General features: G+C 38.9%; 1 protein-coding gene across 3 annotated transcripts in view; it reads right to left on the bottom strand.

Annotated features, from left to right (window-relative positions):
- Positions 1 to 18,903, bottom strand: part of ARID5B (AT-rich interaction domain 5B) — a 189,879-nt gene that overhangs the window by 140,145 nt on the left and 30,831 nt on the right. For all 3 annotated transcript variants that reach the window (XM_057530645.1, XM_057530646.1, XM_057530647.1), the window contains one exon: positions 18,256 to 18,481. In XM_057530645.1, the coding sequence (XP_057386628.1) occupies positions 18,256 to 18,481 (226 nt within the window). The remainder of the gene's footprint in view (positions 1 to 18,255; positions 18,482 to 18,903) is intronic.

Here is an 18,903-nt window from a genome sequence, read left to right as displayed (position 1 = left end):
TTATTTTTCCTTAAGTATAGATTCTGTTTGTTAAAAGATTCATGCATCATACAAACCAAGGGCTTAATCTCCTCTCGATAGTCGGTATACTCCCATCGACCCTAATGAAAAAGAGTTGCACATTTTTTGATACAACACCAGTTGCTGTTCCCCTCACCTCCAATTAAAAAAAACAAAACAACGCAACAACAACTGTGGTGCTGAGAACACGGCTTTAAATATTTCTCAAGGTTCTACTAACACTAGAAACCACTCTAGCTTCTCTCATGGTTTATTATGATATCACCAAATCCCTGCTATGTATTTACAGCCTGGTAAGTCCTAATTACCATTTACTTTACGATCATAAATGTTTTTTGGCGACTTAAATGGACAACTAATATTACCGGTTGATGAACTGAGGTGCTGCTCATGGATGGTAAAATTTATTCTTGCCCAAACTTCAGGAGTCCATTTGTCAGGTATTTTATGCTACTATCCTTTCAATGATTCATTTACCTTTAATAATATTTGTATTCGGAATTGTGCTGTTTATAGCCAACAGCACAATACTTGGCTGCATTACCTTTTTCTTTCACAGCACAACAGAGAAGAGCGCAGCCAAACTGAGGATGGTCTTCAGGACACTGTTGGAATCAGACTGTCTGCAAACACATCCAGAGCTGTTTCTCAAACCACGCGAAATGTTCTGACTGCCACCGTGCCTACAGCGTCGTTAACAAGCATCCCAAAATGCGCTGTACGTATTTACATGATTAGGAGAGTAGTATGGACGAGGAGCCTTTTTCCAATGGTGCTTCAGCTTCTATCAGTTACGCAACACAACACGGATGTGAGCCTTCACCTTTGTTTTTTTTTGCGCACCGCTGGTGTACACTCCCTTTTAGAGCAGTGTTTATTTCCCTTTGCTTAGCTTAAACCCAAGTCTAGGGCAGGTTGTTCTAATCTAGACAACCTGAAGGATTCAATCTCAGCCAATCACCTTCGCCTCAGCAAATTTCTAAAGAAACTAGTTTTACCCAGGACTCAGATTTGCCAGGTTACTTCATTACTGTGTTGGGCCAGTTGGTAGTAATAACAATTACCCTTTTCCTCACCTGACTGAGATCTGTGTTCAGAAACTGTCCCGCGGCCTCATCCCCAAATGGGAGCTGGGTATGAAGCCAATCATGTGAGTCCAGGCATCTCAAAGGTAAGAGTCATGTCTTCATTCTACTGTTCTTACAGCATCTAATCTATTGGTGCTTAATTAACTCTGTAACGGACACACAAAAGGGGCAGGTGCACGGTGGGTTATTTTCAGACTTCGCATCTGTGTGGCAGTTATACTTCTGAGCCTATAGGTTAATTCAGTGCAACTGGTTCCAACCCTCCCCGGCCTGCTGTTGACATGAGGCTTGCCATAGCCCGGGCAGGTCTCACTACTATCAATAACCTAGGCTGGGCTGTTGCCCAGGAGAAAAGCCTCAAACGAAATGACTTTAGTGTGGTCTACACTAGGAGGACCCAACTCAATTTTAGGTGATACACGGATAAACATTTTTTTTAATTTTAAGAACTATGTATTTATCTTCACTGTTATTTATAGCAAGTGATATTGGTTTTCCATTTGCAGTAGTGATATAAAATTTCCTATTAAAGTTGTTTAAGTTAAAAAAAAGCAGTTAAAGAAAAAATATTAACTAAATTATAAAATAGGGAGTTATCAACATGAGAAAAATTTTGACATTGGTTTACAAATGGCAAAAGTCTAAGATATCCAAATTTAAGGCCTAAGACTTTAATAATGCTCCATTTATCAAGTGTTTTATTGTGCCAGACACTGTCTTAAGTACCTGGAATTCAATATGTTATTAAATCCTACAACATCTCTGTGAGGTAGAAATTATTATATGGATTTTTTTTAATCAGCAATCCAGGTTCAAGTTTAGGTCTGCCAGACTCCTACCATTACATTATTCTGCCTCCAGGTACAAGATTTAAAGCCTCATCATGCAGTCATTCACCCAGTGTATGTATTGAGCACCTACTACATGCCGGACGATATTTTAGATTAAAAATTGGGGTGGGGGCTTCCCTGGTGGCACAGTGGTTGAGAATCTGCCTGCCAATGCAGGGGACACGGGTTCGAGCCCTGGTCTGGGAAGATGCCACATGCCGCGGAGCAACTGGGCCTGTGAGCCACAACTACTGAGCCTGCGCGTCTGGAGCCTGTGCTCCGCACCAAGAGAGGCCGCGATAGTGAGAGGCCTGCACACCGCGATGAAGAGTGGCCCCCACTCGCCGCTACTAGAGAAAGCCCTCGCACATAAACGAAGACCCAACACAGCTAAAAATAAATTAATTAATTAAAAAAAAAAATTGGGGTGAGGGAGGGACTCTCATTCCCTTCCCAGTAAGTAGTTTAGTCTAGCAAACGGCAGATGGGGTCTTGATCAGAATAAAGAAGAAAATGTTTCTCATCTTGGGCTTCAACTCAGGCTCCCAGGAAATAGGCCAAATTTAGACCCATAAACAATATGCAGAGCTCCCTTAGTAAAAGACAAAAAGCCATTATTTTATAAATATTTAGAACACTGAGCATGCGATTGATTCACATAAGAAACAAACTGTCGTTAGAAGTGGCCACTGTGGACTTCCCGGATGGTCCAGTGGTTAAGACTCCACGTTTCCACTGCAGGGGGTGCAGGGTTGATCCCTGGTCAAGGAACTAAGGTCCCACATGCTGTGTGGCCAAAAAGAAAATGTGGCCACAGGGTTGATGTGATAAAAAGGCTTTCAGAAAAATCCTTAGGCAGGTCTCATTTTATGAAACGCGATATATAAAAATTAAGCCACAGAGAACGTATTTACATTACAACAGGGGGCTCTACTTCACCACGAGGAGTTTTCAGAGGGCTTCCTAAACAGGAAGTAACTACTAAAGTTATAATGTATACACAGCACATCCCGATCATCCAGACAGGAGCAAATAAGAATTACCCAGTGCCCATTCCTGCTGTCAAAATTAATAATTTGAAAATAGAAAAATACATGACATGAGAGAGGCATGCTCTTTCTTGTCACACATGCATGAAAACCAAAAATCCTTGTATCTGGAAGCAAAAACCCCATCAACCTTGTGCGTGGACACATATCATTTTCATTTTTCTTCATAGCACAACGATTCCGTACTCTTTAAAGAGAATCAACCAGCAGTCTTTAACCAAGAGTTCAAAGACCAGTTTCACGAAGGGGTCCATGAGTGTCCTCGAATGTCATTCCAATTTTGCAGATGTATTTTCTGGGTAGGGAGTCCATAGTGTTCTCTAGATTCTCAAAGTTATCTATGCCACATACCCAAAGGTTAAGCACCATCAGAAGAGGCCAATCCAATTACCTCTCCTCCCTGTCACATATGCATGGGCTTCTAGGAAAATGCAATAAATAAAACTTGGTGGTAATCCCTGAGGGGTGGCTTTTTGGGCAGAGTGATAAGTAATAGTCATTGAAAAAGTATTTCCTAACCCTTTTTATCATCACAGACTCCTTTCAGAATCAGATGAATGCTAGGTATGGGCTCCTGAGAAAATGTGTGTTTATATGCAGAATTATGCATGAAGATTTGCGGGTTTAGGCACCCCACAAAAATGTATCTATCAGTCCTTAATTAAGAATTCATGACTCAGATGATTCCCCAGCAGAATATTCAGGCATATGACTTACCGCCTAAGCTACAGTTTGTGTGTGTGTGTGTGGGGCGGGGGGCGGGCAGCTGGGGGTAGCTGATGATTATCCGTAAACCTCCTGTCAAACCGTGAACCTGCTATCTATGATCCTATACCCTCCCGATCTCCACTCTTAGATTCAACAGGAGAAGTTTTATTCAGCTAGAAAGCTCTGCCCAGGGTAAATTCTCAGATTTTGTGAGATCCATTCTAACACTGCCTTTGGGAGAAATTGTTTTCTATGAATTGATTTGATTAACCACACTAGCCCCATTTGCAACCATGAACAATGTAACCATGCAGAAAGTTGACATTTTCATGGAAAAGTTTTATCATCTGCAATCAAAACTTAGCAACTTTTTTTCTTAGCTTGTAGGTAACACAAGCTAAGAATACGGTATCAAAATATTGCTTTGATGAATCAAGGACACCCAATGAGAGGGTAAAGACTTAACATTTTGAGTTTCAACTGTTATCCCTTTATTGCCAGAGCACGCATTGGTAGGTATGAAGTCTCCATAGTTATGAAACAAATGAAACTATAAATCCAAACAAATCAAGAAAGAGCCTTAAGTTTAATTATCTTCCCTTCAACACCTCCGAACACTTTCTGGATGGAAGTGCTAAAGCTTTGGCAAAATATTAGGAATTTCAATGAGGGATATGTAAAATATGTATTTCTTTTGCTAACCAGATAAGCTTGATATGAACCACTAGGTATTTATTAGAGCCAATGAAAGGTCAGCATCTAACATCAAGCACAGGAATTCTATCTAGAAAGCCAACTTTGCACCAAATCCAAGCTCGTAGTGGGATAAGTAGGTCCTTCAAAAAGAAGAACTAAGCCAAAGACGACCACGATCGTCTTCAAGCCTAGTAATATCCTGGAAGAACAGTGATCACATGGGATGGGAATCTCCTCATTTATTTAACAATCACACGAGACTACTACCAAAGGAACAGCGGTCATCATCCCTGCTCTTTAAGCATTTACAAGTTTGCTCACGTGCAAGACCCACTCAGGAACCTTCTTCCATACTCCCAGTGCCCTCTGCTTACACCTTCATCCATGCACTGGCTAAACACTACCTTATAACCTAGTTGTGCTGTCCACCCCGCTACACCATGGGTTGGTTCCTAAGGGCAGGGACTGGGTCTCTTTCATCGTCATCTTCCTTCTACAGCAAATACAGTGCCCTGGTCTTCTTCAGCACTCAGTGCATACAACAGCGATTCTTCTACGTAAGTCCCCTACATATGAGCGAGTTCCATTCTGAGAGTGTGTTTGTAAGTCCAATTTGCTCATAAGTCCAACAAAGTTAGCCTAGCTTACTCTGCAGTATCAGCTACATCACCGCTGCTTTTACGCTTGCTTCCGGACATCCTGGGCTTGAAATAATGATACTGTACTACTGTACTCTATACAGCACTGTAAAGTACACAAAAGCACAACCACTTGTAGAGGATGCATGCACGTGACAATGTACACCAGACACGTACTTTAAAATAAAAGGTTTAGCTAAACATCACAGCCGTCCATATCTCTCTAGATCAGCACTGTCCAATATAAATATAATGTGTACCATATATATAATTTAAAATTTTCTAGTAGCCACATTAAAAAAAATAAAGGAAAAGGTAAAATTAATTACAATAATATATTTTTTAACCCAACATATCAAAATATTATTTCAACATGACCAATATAAAAATTATTAATGAGATATATTCTTTTTTAAGCTAAGTTTTTGAAACCAGGTGTCTATTTTACACTTACAGCACATCCAGTTTGCATGCTAAATATTCAATAGTTAAAGTGATGTAGTCCTACCAAAGCAATAAAGTTATGTTTAACAAAAAAATATTTTACACTGCTTTAGTTTTTAATTTTATACTGAAATTAATTAAAATTAAATAAAATTAAAAACTCAGTCTCTCTGTTAAAGTAGCCACATTTCAAGGGCTCAGTAGCTACGTGTGTGGGACTTCCCTGGTGGTGCAGTGGTTGGGAATCTGCCCGCCAGTGCAGGGGACATGGGTTTGATCCCTGGTCCGGAGGATCCCACATGCCACGGAGCAACTGAGCCCATGCACCACAACTACTGAGCCTGCACTCTAGAGCCCGCAAGCCATAACTACTGAGCCAGTGTGGCCCGCGAGCCACAACTACTGAGCCTGAGCCAGAGTTTCCACTGTGCAGAGGGCTGGCACCCAGGTACTGAAGCCCGCACATCTAGAGCCCCTGCTCCGCAACAAGAGAAGCCACCACAATGAGAAGCCCACGCACTGCAACGAAGAGTAGCCCCCGCTCACCGCAACTAGAGAAAGCCCGTGCGCAACCAAAAATAAATAAATAAATAAATTTATTTTTTAAAAAAATAGCTATATGTGATTAGTGGCTACCATGCTGGACAGCACAGTTCTAGGCTACTTAACAGCAGTTGATAAAGCAACTTGCTAAATACTGTACACAGCGTAAGATGCTATTTTTAAAGCAAAACAATTTACACACATACACACACAGATAACTGGAGGAATAACTACCGATCATTAGCAGTGTGTTAATTCTGGGAGGAGTGGAATCAGAAAGGAGGTGAAGAAGTACTTTTGCTTCTGAAAGGTTTAAATTTTTTTGTATAAAAAGTAAAATTAAGGCCGGAAACCAGATTGAAGTATCGCCTTTTCTTTAAATAGAAAACATAGATAGTTACACACGGAGAGCAACAGGGACAACTTAGATGTCTTTAGATAAGGGCTACCAGACAGGTGGGAAAACCAGCAGTCATGCTGTGTAAGGAATGTGGATTGAGACTATTGGTGTTTGACCTGGAGAATGGAGAACTGGAGGCGGGGGCAGTTATTTTCAAATATTTGAAATGCTGTCAAGAACAAAAATTTGATTTGTTCTCTGCTGTCTCGAGAATAGAACTAATAACAATAGTACATCATTAATACAGTCGTTTGTACTATAAACTATACTTTTCTAATTTAATTCCTCAGAAGAAAGAATTTCTAGCACAGAGATGGATTAAAGATGGAAAGGAACTGTAAAGTCATGAGTTTCCTCAATCACTGAAAATATTAAAAAATTAACTATTTTCAGCAGAGGACATTTAAGAAGTAGTAAGCTCAGGAAAGATGTCATAACTAGAGTTTTGTAACTAGATTATCAACCCTGAGATTTTATTATTGTATGAGATTTACCATTATCCAAAGGGCACGTGTGAGATTATTACAGATGTTCACCCAACATCCAATTTTCCTCTCCTTCCAAGAATGCTGTATGATTATATATCCTCACCTCTTGGAAGTAAAACATGACCATGGAATTAATCACTTTGTTGATTAATGAAATATGAGTAGAAGTCGATGCCTGTTACTTCATGTTACTATATTTAGGTTGCAACTGTCCACTTTACTTTCTTGGGGAAGAAAATAGCACTTTGCAAGGTTTACTTTTCTAAAGGAAAGAGGAAAGAAAACTAATGTTCTTGACTAAATGCTCCCCCATATGTAATCTAATCTAATCTTTCCCAGTCCTCTGAGACAGGTATTAATGCTGTTTTACAGATAAACAAACAAAGCAGAATTTAAAAATTTAAGGTGATACAGATTACGGAGCAAGGATTTTAATTCACGTCTGTCTTACTTTAAAGTTCATGACACAAACGTTTAGTACAGTGGTCAAAAAGAAGCCACCCGAATATGGTAGGTTCTGTGTTTGCTCATTCTTCTAAATCTTTGATTGAAAACGTTAATACAAAACAATGGAAACTAAATGAGCATTCTCAATTTAAAAAAAAAAGAAAGAAACCCACACAGAGGCTGCACATGTGAAAGCCTATATTTACACACAGCCATCATGTCATGGGTAATTAGCCAGGTAACTATAGGTTTTTCTCTGCTAGAAAAGTATACGTTTCATCATGCTTTGAAATCTGCCTTATTATCAGCACTGCTATGAAAACAATGTTTTATTTCTTATTGAGTGAATAGGCCAGGCATAAAGCATTGTTTTTGTAGAGCCTAACAGAATACTTCTCTTGTGAACCAAAGAAGTAGAATGAGTAGTTGGAAGGTGGGGAATATCCTCCACCATGATTAGCGAGTAACCATTTTAAGGGAGGTGAGGATTAAAACAGTACAATTGCCTAGAATAAGAAGTATCAGATGTCTTGCTAAAACCATCTCCTTAATAACCTGTCACCTAAAGAAGACAGATTACAAACAAGCTGATGATAATAAAAAGATAAGGGAGAGCAAGTCCAGTCTGGATTTGTTTATTTCCCTGCACATTTTTGTCACTGCTATAATCCTGACACATGAAAAAGATTCCCTTGAGGAAGAGAGGAATTAATAAGTGCCAGTATTAATATGTAAATGTCCACACACAACAAACTCCTACAACACCACCAAAAATCCCTAGGCTGGCAAGCTAGCTTTGAGCATGTTCAAAAGCTCTCTTAGTAAGTTTCCACGAATGAGTCTATAATGGAGGATTATAAACGAAGCCACAAATAGTTAGAAACTAAATACCACAAGTACAGTCGTCCCTCAGTATCCATGGGGGATTGGTTCCAGAAACCCCGCCAGGATACCAAAATCTGAGGATGCTCCAATCCCTTATATAGAATGGTATAACATGTGTGTATAACCTACACACCTCCTCCCTTATACATTTGACCCTGGAACAATACGGATTGGAACTGCATGGGTCCACTTATGTAGGGATTTTTTTCAATAGTAAATACAGTACTACATGATCCAAGGTTGGCTGGATCCATGGGTATGCAGAAGTGGGAAAACAGAGGAATCACAGATATGGACGGACGACTGTAAGTTATACCCAGAGTTTCCACTGTGCAGAGGGCTGGCACCCTAACCCCCGTGTGGTTCAAGGGTCAACTGCACTTTAAATCATCCCTAGATTACTTGTAATACCTAATACAACATAAATGCTAAGTATGCTAAGTAAATAGTTGCCAAAATGCAGCAAATTCAAGTTTTGCTTTTTGGAACACTCTGAAGGTTTTTTTTTTTTTCTTTTCTTTTCTGAGTATTTTCCATCCAAGGTTGGTTGAATCCATGGATGCGGAACCCGCAGATATGGAGGGCCAACTGTACATTGCTTCTCCTTACAGGTACCAATGAGAAAGCCCCTCCACTAGAGGGTGTCCTAGGAAGTGCTGGACAAGAACTCAAGTCAACCACTGAATCCACACAGGTGTCCCGACCACGCAGAGCAGAGAACGCCAGAAATTTCAGAGGAGGTTGATAATGAAAGTCGCATGTTTACTTAACCTACTAAATATAGCTGTGAAGTTAGAATGCCTACAGGATAATTAGGACTGTTGCTGGGAAGATAAGACAAGCATATATATATTAAAAAAAGATACTGCATTATATTGCTAGTTATAGCGTAAGGTGCTCAATCAGGTGGTAGAGACACCGAGTGTGATAAGAGCTCCATAAGCAGGGAAAATCCTTTGAGCAGGATGCCGAACAAGGGCTTCAGGGGCTTAAACTGAAACTTAAAGAAAAGAGATTTCCTGCAGGTAAGAGTCCTGGAAGGGGCATTCCAAGAATGAGTAAAGGCATGAGCCGTACAAAATTCACGGGAGGGTTGGGGAGCAGGGGTGTGGGTGCATGCGGTTAAAGAGAAAGAAGACCAAGCAGACTAGTTAGGCTAAAGCGAGAGGTTTACATAAGCGATAGGAGATAAGAGAGAGAGATAGGCTGTCTTAACATTCTGTGCGCACTTTGAGCTGGTAATTCCACCTCTACAAACGTATGAGGAAAGAGTCATGGACATGGGCAGAGTTACAAGAATTTCAGAGTTTGTGGGAAAACAGAAGCAAATGAAATGTCCAAACAGAAACACCTCTCTAATGAAACATTATGGCAGGCAGAAAGAAACAGTATTTTATGATATGGAGGTACTGTCATAATACACCTGTACAAATTTAAATGGGGGGGGGGAAGGGTATGCATATGAATTTCATACCTATACACACATTCATATACCTTGGCATATTGATATTAAACATGCTGACAGCAGTTACTTCTGGGTGGGAGGAAAAGAAGCAACTTAAATTTTTCCGCATTTTGGATTGCCTACATTTTCTAATATGAACATGGATAACATTGGCAATCAGAAAAACAACAACAATGAAAGATCTTTAATAAAAAAAGACAAAAACTGGAGGCTGGGACTGAACAGTTCACTGGATGCTTGCCTACAACATTTGTATCTTATCCAGTAGGCACGAGGTTATCGAAGAAAGGGGAGCTACTGGCTGAAAGCCAGTATTTTTAAAGGGTCAGAAGTGTAAAAGATGTTAGAAATGATTAAAAAATTAAAAAGCAAGTGGAGAGGTCCAAAGAAAGAGGCCAGGCACATTTGGGAGAACAAAGCGAGGCCACTTCATCCCAGCATACCAACTGAAAACACACAGGGCAAGGCAACTAGGAAAACCCCAAATCAACAGCACTGTTTGCTCAGCCCCTACTGTGCATGAAGCACTTGTAAAGCTTCTGAAACCCCACTATTATTCCAATCTGTCCTAAGTAAATATATTCATTAAAATGGGGTAAAAGTCCAAACCTCAGCTTTCCTCAACAGTGGACCTGTACAAACTACAGACTTAAACACATAATGTTAGAGGAGAGAAGAGGGGTGGATCTTTGACATTTAGGAAAATTAATGTTTTGCAATAAAACCTCACATTTAAAGTACTCTAAAAGGCAAATGAGCAGTTGGGGAGAATCAGCATCAATACTAAAGAGAATTAAGCCTAGATGCCCTAATCAAATAGCTGCTCACAAAACCCTCTGGAAAAGCCCCATCAATTCACATGTTGGATGTATGTGCTTTTGTGTTCCAAGGTGATGCCATCATGATAACAGCTATAATAATGGTCTACAGTCAGTAATCATGCAGTGGCTAAAGAGATGAGAGCTGGAAAGTAAAGAAAAATATTTTAGAGTTACAATAAAAGGAGAAAAGCATTTTACATTTCCAACGGAAGGGGAAATGTTGAATCAAACTTCATTTTTAAAGCACATTTGAGGCGCGATGTTGCACTGTTCAAGGATGCTTAACAGACCACGTGGACCAATCAGGTTTGTTCCTCACAGTAGACTCCTACCACCAAATGCAAATAGAAGTATTGCTCCAAGTGTGCCTGTCTATCTATAATACCAGATATTTATGAGCTTGCAAGAAGCCAAGGATGCCTAAAAGACTTTTTCCTAAAGACCCCGGGTATGTAACCAGAAACTAAAGGGGACATATATATTAGCAAGGGACTCAGGCCACAGCTGAATTTCTTTCATCTTTGGTAATCTTCCCATCAGATGGTGACTACCACAGATTTTTCACTGTGATATTCACATTTTTATTAATGAGACTGAAAACAAAAGTATGGGTTGGTTGCCTTCTCCATCATGGTCTTTTTTTAATCAAAGATATGGCCATACACCAGAAAACAGAGAATGAAAAAAAAGCAAGAACAGCTAGAGTCCAGAAGGATGGTAATGAACTAAACTAACACATATGATAATTTAGGGAAGACGTGTGTGCTGGTCTTTTATCTTATTTGATCAGCACAGCTTAAACAAAGCTGGACACCAAGCTGGTATTCAACTGTGGATCTTTATTGAGGCAAAAATACTACAGTCCTACCCTAAATGCTACAATATACAACTATAGGAATTACAGAAACTTGAAAGGCACAGCAATGATACTGAGCCACAAAACCTCCTGCCATGTTAGTTGACAATGATGTTCATTAGATAATAGTCTACATTTAACACGACTGTTTAAAAAAAACACCAGCAAAAAAAGAGGTAACTAAAATTCAGGAGGTATAGTGGTTGAGTAACCTCTTTTCCCTCCTTTTTGCCCTGAGGAGTAGAAAAGTCAAGGCCGCACAGCTTTAGGGAAGAGATTCCGATAGTTTTGCCCGTGTCATTCCTACCTGGAGGGTGTCAAGCCTGACGCACGTGCCATGGCTCTCTTCCAACAATGGCTAAGTTGGTAGAAAAGAACAACCAAAGTGTGTCCTGAGATGAGTGACCAGGATGGGGAAGGATTCTGAAACCACATCCTGGTGAAAAATGGAAAAAACTGGGATTTGGCTAAACAAGCCAAATAAAGACAGAACTGAGGACTATTTCAAGGAAGGGGGGGAGAGGAAATATCAACTGTACCAGTGTCCAGCCTGACAATTCTATGAAGGGCTCCCAAAAAAGCATGAGCTTCTTACCTTGTTCAAACATTGTATCCAGGAGGTGAATACTGGTAACCTGAATACTTAAAAAGAGCGCTTAAGTTCCAATTTCACTTTTTTCTTACTTCTGCCCCAACATCTCCAATTCTAAAAGTAAGAATAAAGTCTTAAATTCTATGGACTTCTCTTCAGTTGACTATCCAACCTTCAGTCCATTATTAAAAGATTTGAATTTGGTGTCCTAGAAAGTGTTCATCACTCTAGGAAACACTAGAAGATCTGCAAGTCAACAGAAATTCCAAATGGAAGGGTCTTAACTTGGAATGAGCCTTCCTGAGTGATGGCAGTATGATATCTAGACAGCAATATCAAAGACCAGCTGTTGACTGGCTCACACGTGGTTAGGTTTCACAGACTTCCCTTCCAGCAGGTGTAGCCGAGATGGCTGAGTGCAGACAACATACATCGTTGTTTATTCAAGACACTTTTTACATGTTCATTCTACCATTATTTCAGGACAGTCTTCAACTATTTGATTACATGGCCAACCTGAATTTTAACTTTGAAATGAAATGGAATAACCTCCCGTCTATGTTCCCAGATCCTTAGAAAATGGCCTGTCACTAAGTTGTTCTAAAGCTTTGAATGTCTTGGGTACGGACTCTTGGAAGTGTGAACTTGCTCGTGTCAAAGGTTCTCTGGGCTGTCACTTTACAATGAAATGAAGCAACCTCTTGAAGAAACAGCCACGTTGGCACGTGGCCAGCAGGCTTCTCCCGTGTTCACTGTGCTAGAATTAGATTCTTTAAAGAATGCATGGTTCACACAACAATACTGTCAGAGGAGCTTGTGAGAAAATCCTTTGGAAATTATCTTTACAAATTTTTGATAAGCCTCAAGTGTAACTGATTTCTATTTTGAACTCAAGGAGGCCAAATTTGTTTCGGTGAAGAGGCCCTTCTGTAGGGATTCCTCATGATATCCACGAACAGAATAATTCAACAATAGAGCATCCAAGAAATTTCCCAAGTTTCTATCTTAAGAAAAAAATAGTATAGCTAGCTCGGCAATGGAAGTTAAAATATAAACAACAAATACCCTGAGAAGACTGTTTAATATATACATACAAAATTTACATCTAGGAAGGAAGGAAGGAAAGAAGAAAAGGATTGGCTTAGGAAGAAGCGTGTCTTCCATCTTAAGAAGTTCACTAGATGTCTCCGGTGAAAAATACTTACTATGACAAACTGTCAGAACCTTAGCATGCTTCTTATTAGAGACATTTATACTGTTTTCTTCAACACAAATCGAGAATCCTTCCTGTATCCACATCCCAGGAAGCAGCTTGACATATCAAACTCAAAACGAAGTTGAAACAACCATTTGAAATACAAGGCCTCCAGAATTTCCAAGCAAAGACTATAGTCAATTTCTAACTAGAAGTACTACTGGAGAAGACATTTACACCACTGGCCACTTGTGGCCCAGCTTATTTTGACAGAATTTACGAGGAGAAACGTTATATAAAATATAAATACATATCTCTATATAAACATATAAAAATATATATTTATATTCTGTCTCCATATAGTTGTATATATAATATATACAAATATATACATATATATATATATATATATATATACAAATAATATATATACAAATAAAAGAACCTGAAGGATTTTAATAACAGCCTTCTACTGAGGCAGACAGTAAGAGTGTCAACCCGGACCCAAATAACTAGAACATGTGATTAGGGAAATTCATAAGAGACAAATTAGCTAATATTATACCACCTAGCTCCCTATGATATAGAATCGCCTTCTTATAATAATAATAATATGATAATACCATCTTAGACTTCAGTATCACAGATGCTTCCATAGATATTAATCTTTTTTCTCCATTGACCTTCTCAGAAGTCCAGCGAGATAAACAAAGTACACACTATGACCCATTTCACACACGAGGAACCCGAAGGTGTAAACACACAGTGACTTGTGCCGTGAGTGACAGACCTCCAGGACAGGCAGAGGCAAGATTCTCCTGACCTCCCAGCCACTGCTCCTTCACCGCCACCATGCTGTCTATTCCCCAAAGTACAGTAAAAGTCCCAGCAGCAGAAGGGACAGGGGAAGGCACGCTTTCTCCATCTGACGGGACTTTAGAAACAGAAACTGAACTGAGGGAACCTGAGGGAACCCCCAGCATTAAATTCACCCACACCCACATCTTTTGGTCTCTTTTCTTGATTTCAGCTCACACTCCTCTATCTTTTCTTTTTCTAGAGACATATTTGGAGATGAAACCATTCATAACTGCCCATCCACAGACAGTTTGTGGCAGCGTAACTGACAATGAGTCTGCTGCAACAAAATGAAAATGCTGTTTTAATAACCTTGGCCTAAAATACATTCTATTGTATGCCTCAAAGGGTTTCAATAAAAAGTCAACCTGTAGAGACATATTTTCTTGGCTTAAACAACAATCCAAAGCATATAAATGTAGTCCAGCTATAATGACATATTTATAGGCCAATAAAGCTTACACTGCAGCTTTCATACTTCACTTAAAGGAACTCTGTAAGAAGCAGTGTTATATAAAATAATTTGATTTCTTTTCAAACTATAGCCCAAGGAATTAAAAAATGCAAGTATGCTATGTTTAACTGATAGTGTTTATATTCCTTAGTTGCTAAAAGTTTTGTAAAATGAAATAATTCTTCATTTGACTGGTTCCAACTGCCATACCAAATATGGGTATCAGGTCCACTTTATAACAAAAGCTAAGTACTGTAATTCTGGAGACAAAAATAAATAACTAGAGGCTTGTGTAGTGAATGATTTAATCAACCCGATTCTTCTGGAAAAACAGGTTCCTGTGTTCGTTATGCTTATGAATAATACATTCCTTAACCCTTCTATTTTAACATAGTTATTTTTTCTTTCTTCCTTTTCTATAAACGTCAGTATGAAACTGTCTGAAAAAAGGTAAAATATCTCACGAGTAAAGTCACAATCTGAATTGGTTTCATACTGAACTTTCTTTCTTTGAAAAGGACAAAGAGGAGGGAAGAGGATGAATGTATTCTCACACATCTCAGAAGTGTTTTTTGAGATTGTTAGTTTCCCCACTATCTAGATCTGCAGTTTCAGTCACCATTTACCATCTTAAATGAAAACGCCATAGGTTTTTAAAAAGCAAACATGACATCCGCAAATATTGTCCTTGAAGGGGAAAGGGATAAAAAATGAAAGAGTTGTGATTTGAGTCGGAGCAGTTATTGGAAGCTGCCATTTGGGGCAGAGTTTCTCTTTGTGGAGTATTAATTTGTTGGCAGACACACATTTGTGAGAACATTCTTGTTTTTTTTACTATTCAGAGAGACAGGAAGTGACACAAACTGGGATTAAAGGGAACTTATTCTACCTAAACACTGAGCAAGAAGTGTTCTTTAATTAGCTTTTATATGGTAAAATCCCTTCTTTAAGAGTCAACCTAATTATTTTGTTATTATTGATGTTTTAACATGATGACATAATTCAGTTAAAAAAAATAACATATTGCAGTTTTACTTAATCCACAGAAAGGTGAGATGGTTCCACTCTTTGCTTACTTCCACTAGAAAAAAAGAGGGAGGGTCTCAAGTAATCTCAGAGTTCATCTTCTTTCTCTGGTAAGAACAATGAGGAGTTGGAAGGGTTTTACAGAAGGAAAAACCTAATAAGTGTGTGAACTTCCATTAACAATGCGGTATTGGAAGTGGTTTCAGTGTGGCCAAGAGAAAGGGAGATAAGAAAACCACTGTGTAGAAAGAAAAGTACAGACAACAAATATTTTGATGTTGCAGACAGAGAAAGGAAGGGGTTGAAGAGAAAGTTGCTGGGACAGGAATGCACACAGCAAATGACACCCCCTATATCCCCAATATAAATCCTCACAATGTAGGCTTGTAAACCTTAGATCAAGCAGATAATGGAAACTCATTACATTAAGGAAAGTTTTTGTTTCTCTTTCCACATTATTACAACACAGTGTGCATTCCAATTACAAAAGCTATTTGTCTCAAATTCCCCACAGTTCATACCAACTGAGTAGAATTTCAAGGCTCCAAATTCTATCCTTAAAGGGGTATTTTACACTAAAAAAAAGAAAAGAAAAAAAAAATACATGGTGTTTCTTATTCACCAGAGAGCTTCCCAATCCAATCAAATCTCCTGTTGCTTATTTTCCCTTCCTCTGCACTAATCACTCACAGAGCTGTCTCCCAAATGAGACCCAAAGAAAGAAAAAAAAAAAAAAAATCAGAATCACCTAGAGATCCTTTTATCAGTACACATTCTTTGGCCTTGCCTCAATCCTACTGAATGAAGAATCTGGAGAAGCTGTACTCAGCAATCAGTATTATTTAAAAATTTTTCCTAAGTGAGTCTAATGAACAACAAGATTTAAAAACCACTAAGTACTTTGAATGTTCACTATAAACCAATTTCTTCTGGAATCAATTATTAAAAAGTTCGATTATGGACATTTTTAGAATTCAGGAAGATCAAAACCTCTAAATCTTTTGATGAAATTAAGAGGTTGGGTTTCTTTTCATTCATTAATAAACTATCAATTTTAAATACAAAACAACTCTTCTATAAATACTCTTGTTTATATGCATGACATCAAGCCTAACCATCTACACATCCTTTTGTTCCCCCATGGGTTTCCTGTTTAGTTTTTTATTAGTAACAGTATAGTTCATAACTAAAAACAAAATCAAACAAACAGAAGAAAGGTTTTAATGTTAAGGAAAACATAAGACAATAGCAATACAACTTAGATCATATATTAGGCAAGTAATACAACAGCTGTATTATTCAGCATTACCACATGTCAGAAGGCTAGTCATGGTGTGTTCACAAAATTGGCCATGTTAACAGCCTGTATAGGAAGATGATTAAAAAAAAAATTCTTTAATTTTGAAATGAAAACCACTAGATTAATAATTTTCTCTAAATGGGCACATGACAATCAGGCCACCATGACCAAAATATTACTGCCTGACATCTACCAAAAGATGCCAGGAAACTGTTGATTGTTAAACTGCAAGAAAATATTAATGCTATTCCCAAAACACAGCACATCACAAACCAGAATCACATGAAAGACAAGTCAGTTACGGGTGTTACTCAGTCTCTTTATGCCAATTAAAATAAAAAGTCTAGGTTTGTTGTAGTAGTTAAAATCTAGGTTAAAAAAAAAACAACAGGAAGTTGTTACATTAAGGCATAAAACAGGGCTATGAAAATCAGCATTGCGCTAGAACGAAAGAAAAAGATGCCTTAATATGTTAAAAGTGAAGTTCCTCTTTGCCTAAAGAGGAAATAAGTAGTCTAAATCAGAGGTCAACAACTTTGGTCTTGAGCAATGCTAGGAAAGTAAGTCAGTGAATGCCACAAGGAGTTACAAAGGAAAAAAAACAAGCAGGAAAGGCCTCAAAAAAGTCACTGGAGAAGAGAGTGTTGAGAAAAAGCAATAGAATTAATTATGGCACTCCTCTCCGTACACCAATATACACCAATCACTGTGCTAGACCCTTTGTATCTTACATCTCCCAGTGACCCTGAAAAGTTTCCAGGTTTTCCAGATGGGGAAGCTGCGGCTTGGAGGTTAAATTATTTGCCCAAGGCCACACAGCTAAGTAAGCAACAGAGTCAGGATTCAAACACTGAACAGAATAACTCCTCCAAATCCCAAACCTATAGTGGAAGAAGGGAAGGAAGGAAAGAAAAAACCATATAGTTGATGGTGACCAGTAAACCCTCAAAACTCTGGGGAACCTATGCCATGAGTTGCGAACCAGTAGTTCCCCTGCTTTGAAACTGTTCTCCTGCTTCACATTAAGTAACTCATCTCTCTTCCTCACTCTGCTTTCCTTCCAACATAAAACGTGAAATTCTGATGTGGTGTTAAAAAAATGTCACATTATCTACTCAGAACAAATATTTAAACTCTCCATTAATTCAACTTTTGGTGCCTCGATTAAGTCTTATGCCTTGACAGCAACTGGAAGCTGCTAAACGCTGAGTGTTATTATATCACCCAGTTTCCAGCACAGGGCTCCACCCAGAGAAGGTCCTGTGATTCAACAGGTAACATCCATCCCTTCCACACCCAGCCATCTGCCCATCCATATTCCCAGGTCCCTCTGAGGTTAAAGAACTTGCATGCATGTATGAATGACAGGGTTTCCAGAAAAACCTACAATAAGAAAAGTAGGTTACTGTATACGCCCACACATTAGATTTAGAAGTACAAACGATAATTACCAAGGTCAGCCTTTTCCTTGAGAACGTCTTTGAAGTTGAGTCCACTGTTCAAGGTTGACTGCCGGTACTTCAGCAGAGCTTCCTTCTGTCCATTCCTTCCCAGGGACTCCATTTTCACTGACCCAGCTCGAAGACCACATCTCCACTTGGAGAAATCAGAATGTACCCACTTGACCAGGTCTTCAAGCTTCACAATCACCTTTTCGGAAACAGCAATGACTTCATCCTGTAAGAGGCAGTGGCGGAAGGACAAAAGACATTATTGGTGGTTCTGAAGTAAATGATACATTTTCAATAAAGCCCATTTGAAACACCATTTCAGCGGCTGGACCTAATGTAAGCAGACAACGTGTTTTTTTTTGGTGACAGAGAACCTTCAAAAACTCACTTCATTTCAATGGTTTTTCGCTGCTTGTGGTCTCGTTGAGGAATAATTTATGGGATTTATTTGTCATGTGCTTACAAAATGTCCAAAAATTGGGCAGTAATTCTAATAGCCATTTTTAATGCTGTATGCCAAAGCTCACTCTCCCTACTTGACCACATGGGCGAAAGCTAGTTTTTACGTGCCATTAATTTTACAAAAGTAAAAAAGTGAGAACTAGATGACTAATGGTTAGCCTGTCTCTATATAAATGGTCTAAGTAA

The sequence above is a fragment of the Balaenoptera acutorostrata genome, chromosome 16 (genome assembly GCF_949987535.1).
Source record: "Balaenoptera acutorostrata chromosome 16, mBalAcu1.1, whole genome shotgun sequence".
Taxonomy (NCBI): domain Eukaryota; kingdom Metazoa; phylum Chordata; class Mammalia; order Artiodactyla; family Balaenopteridae; genus Balaenoptera; species Balaenoptera acutorostrata.
Note: the sequence above shows the minus strand (reverse complement) of the source record. Positions and strands in the feature narration are given on the sequence as shown.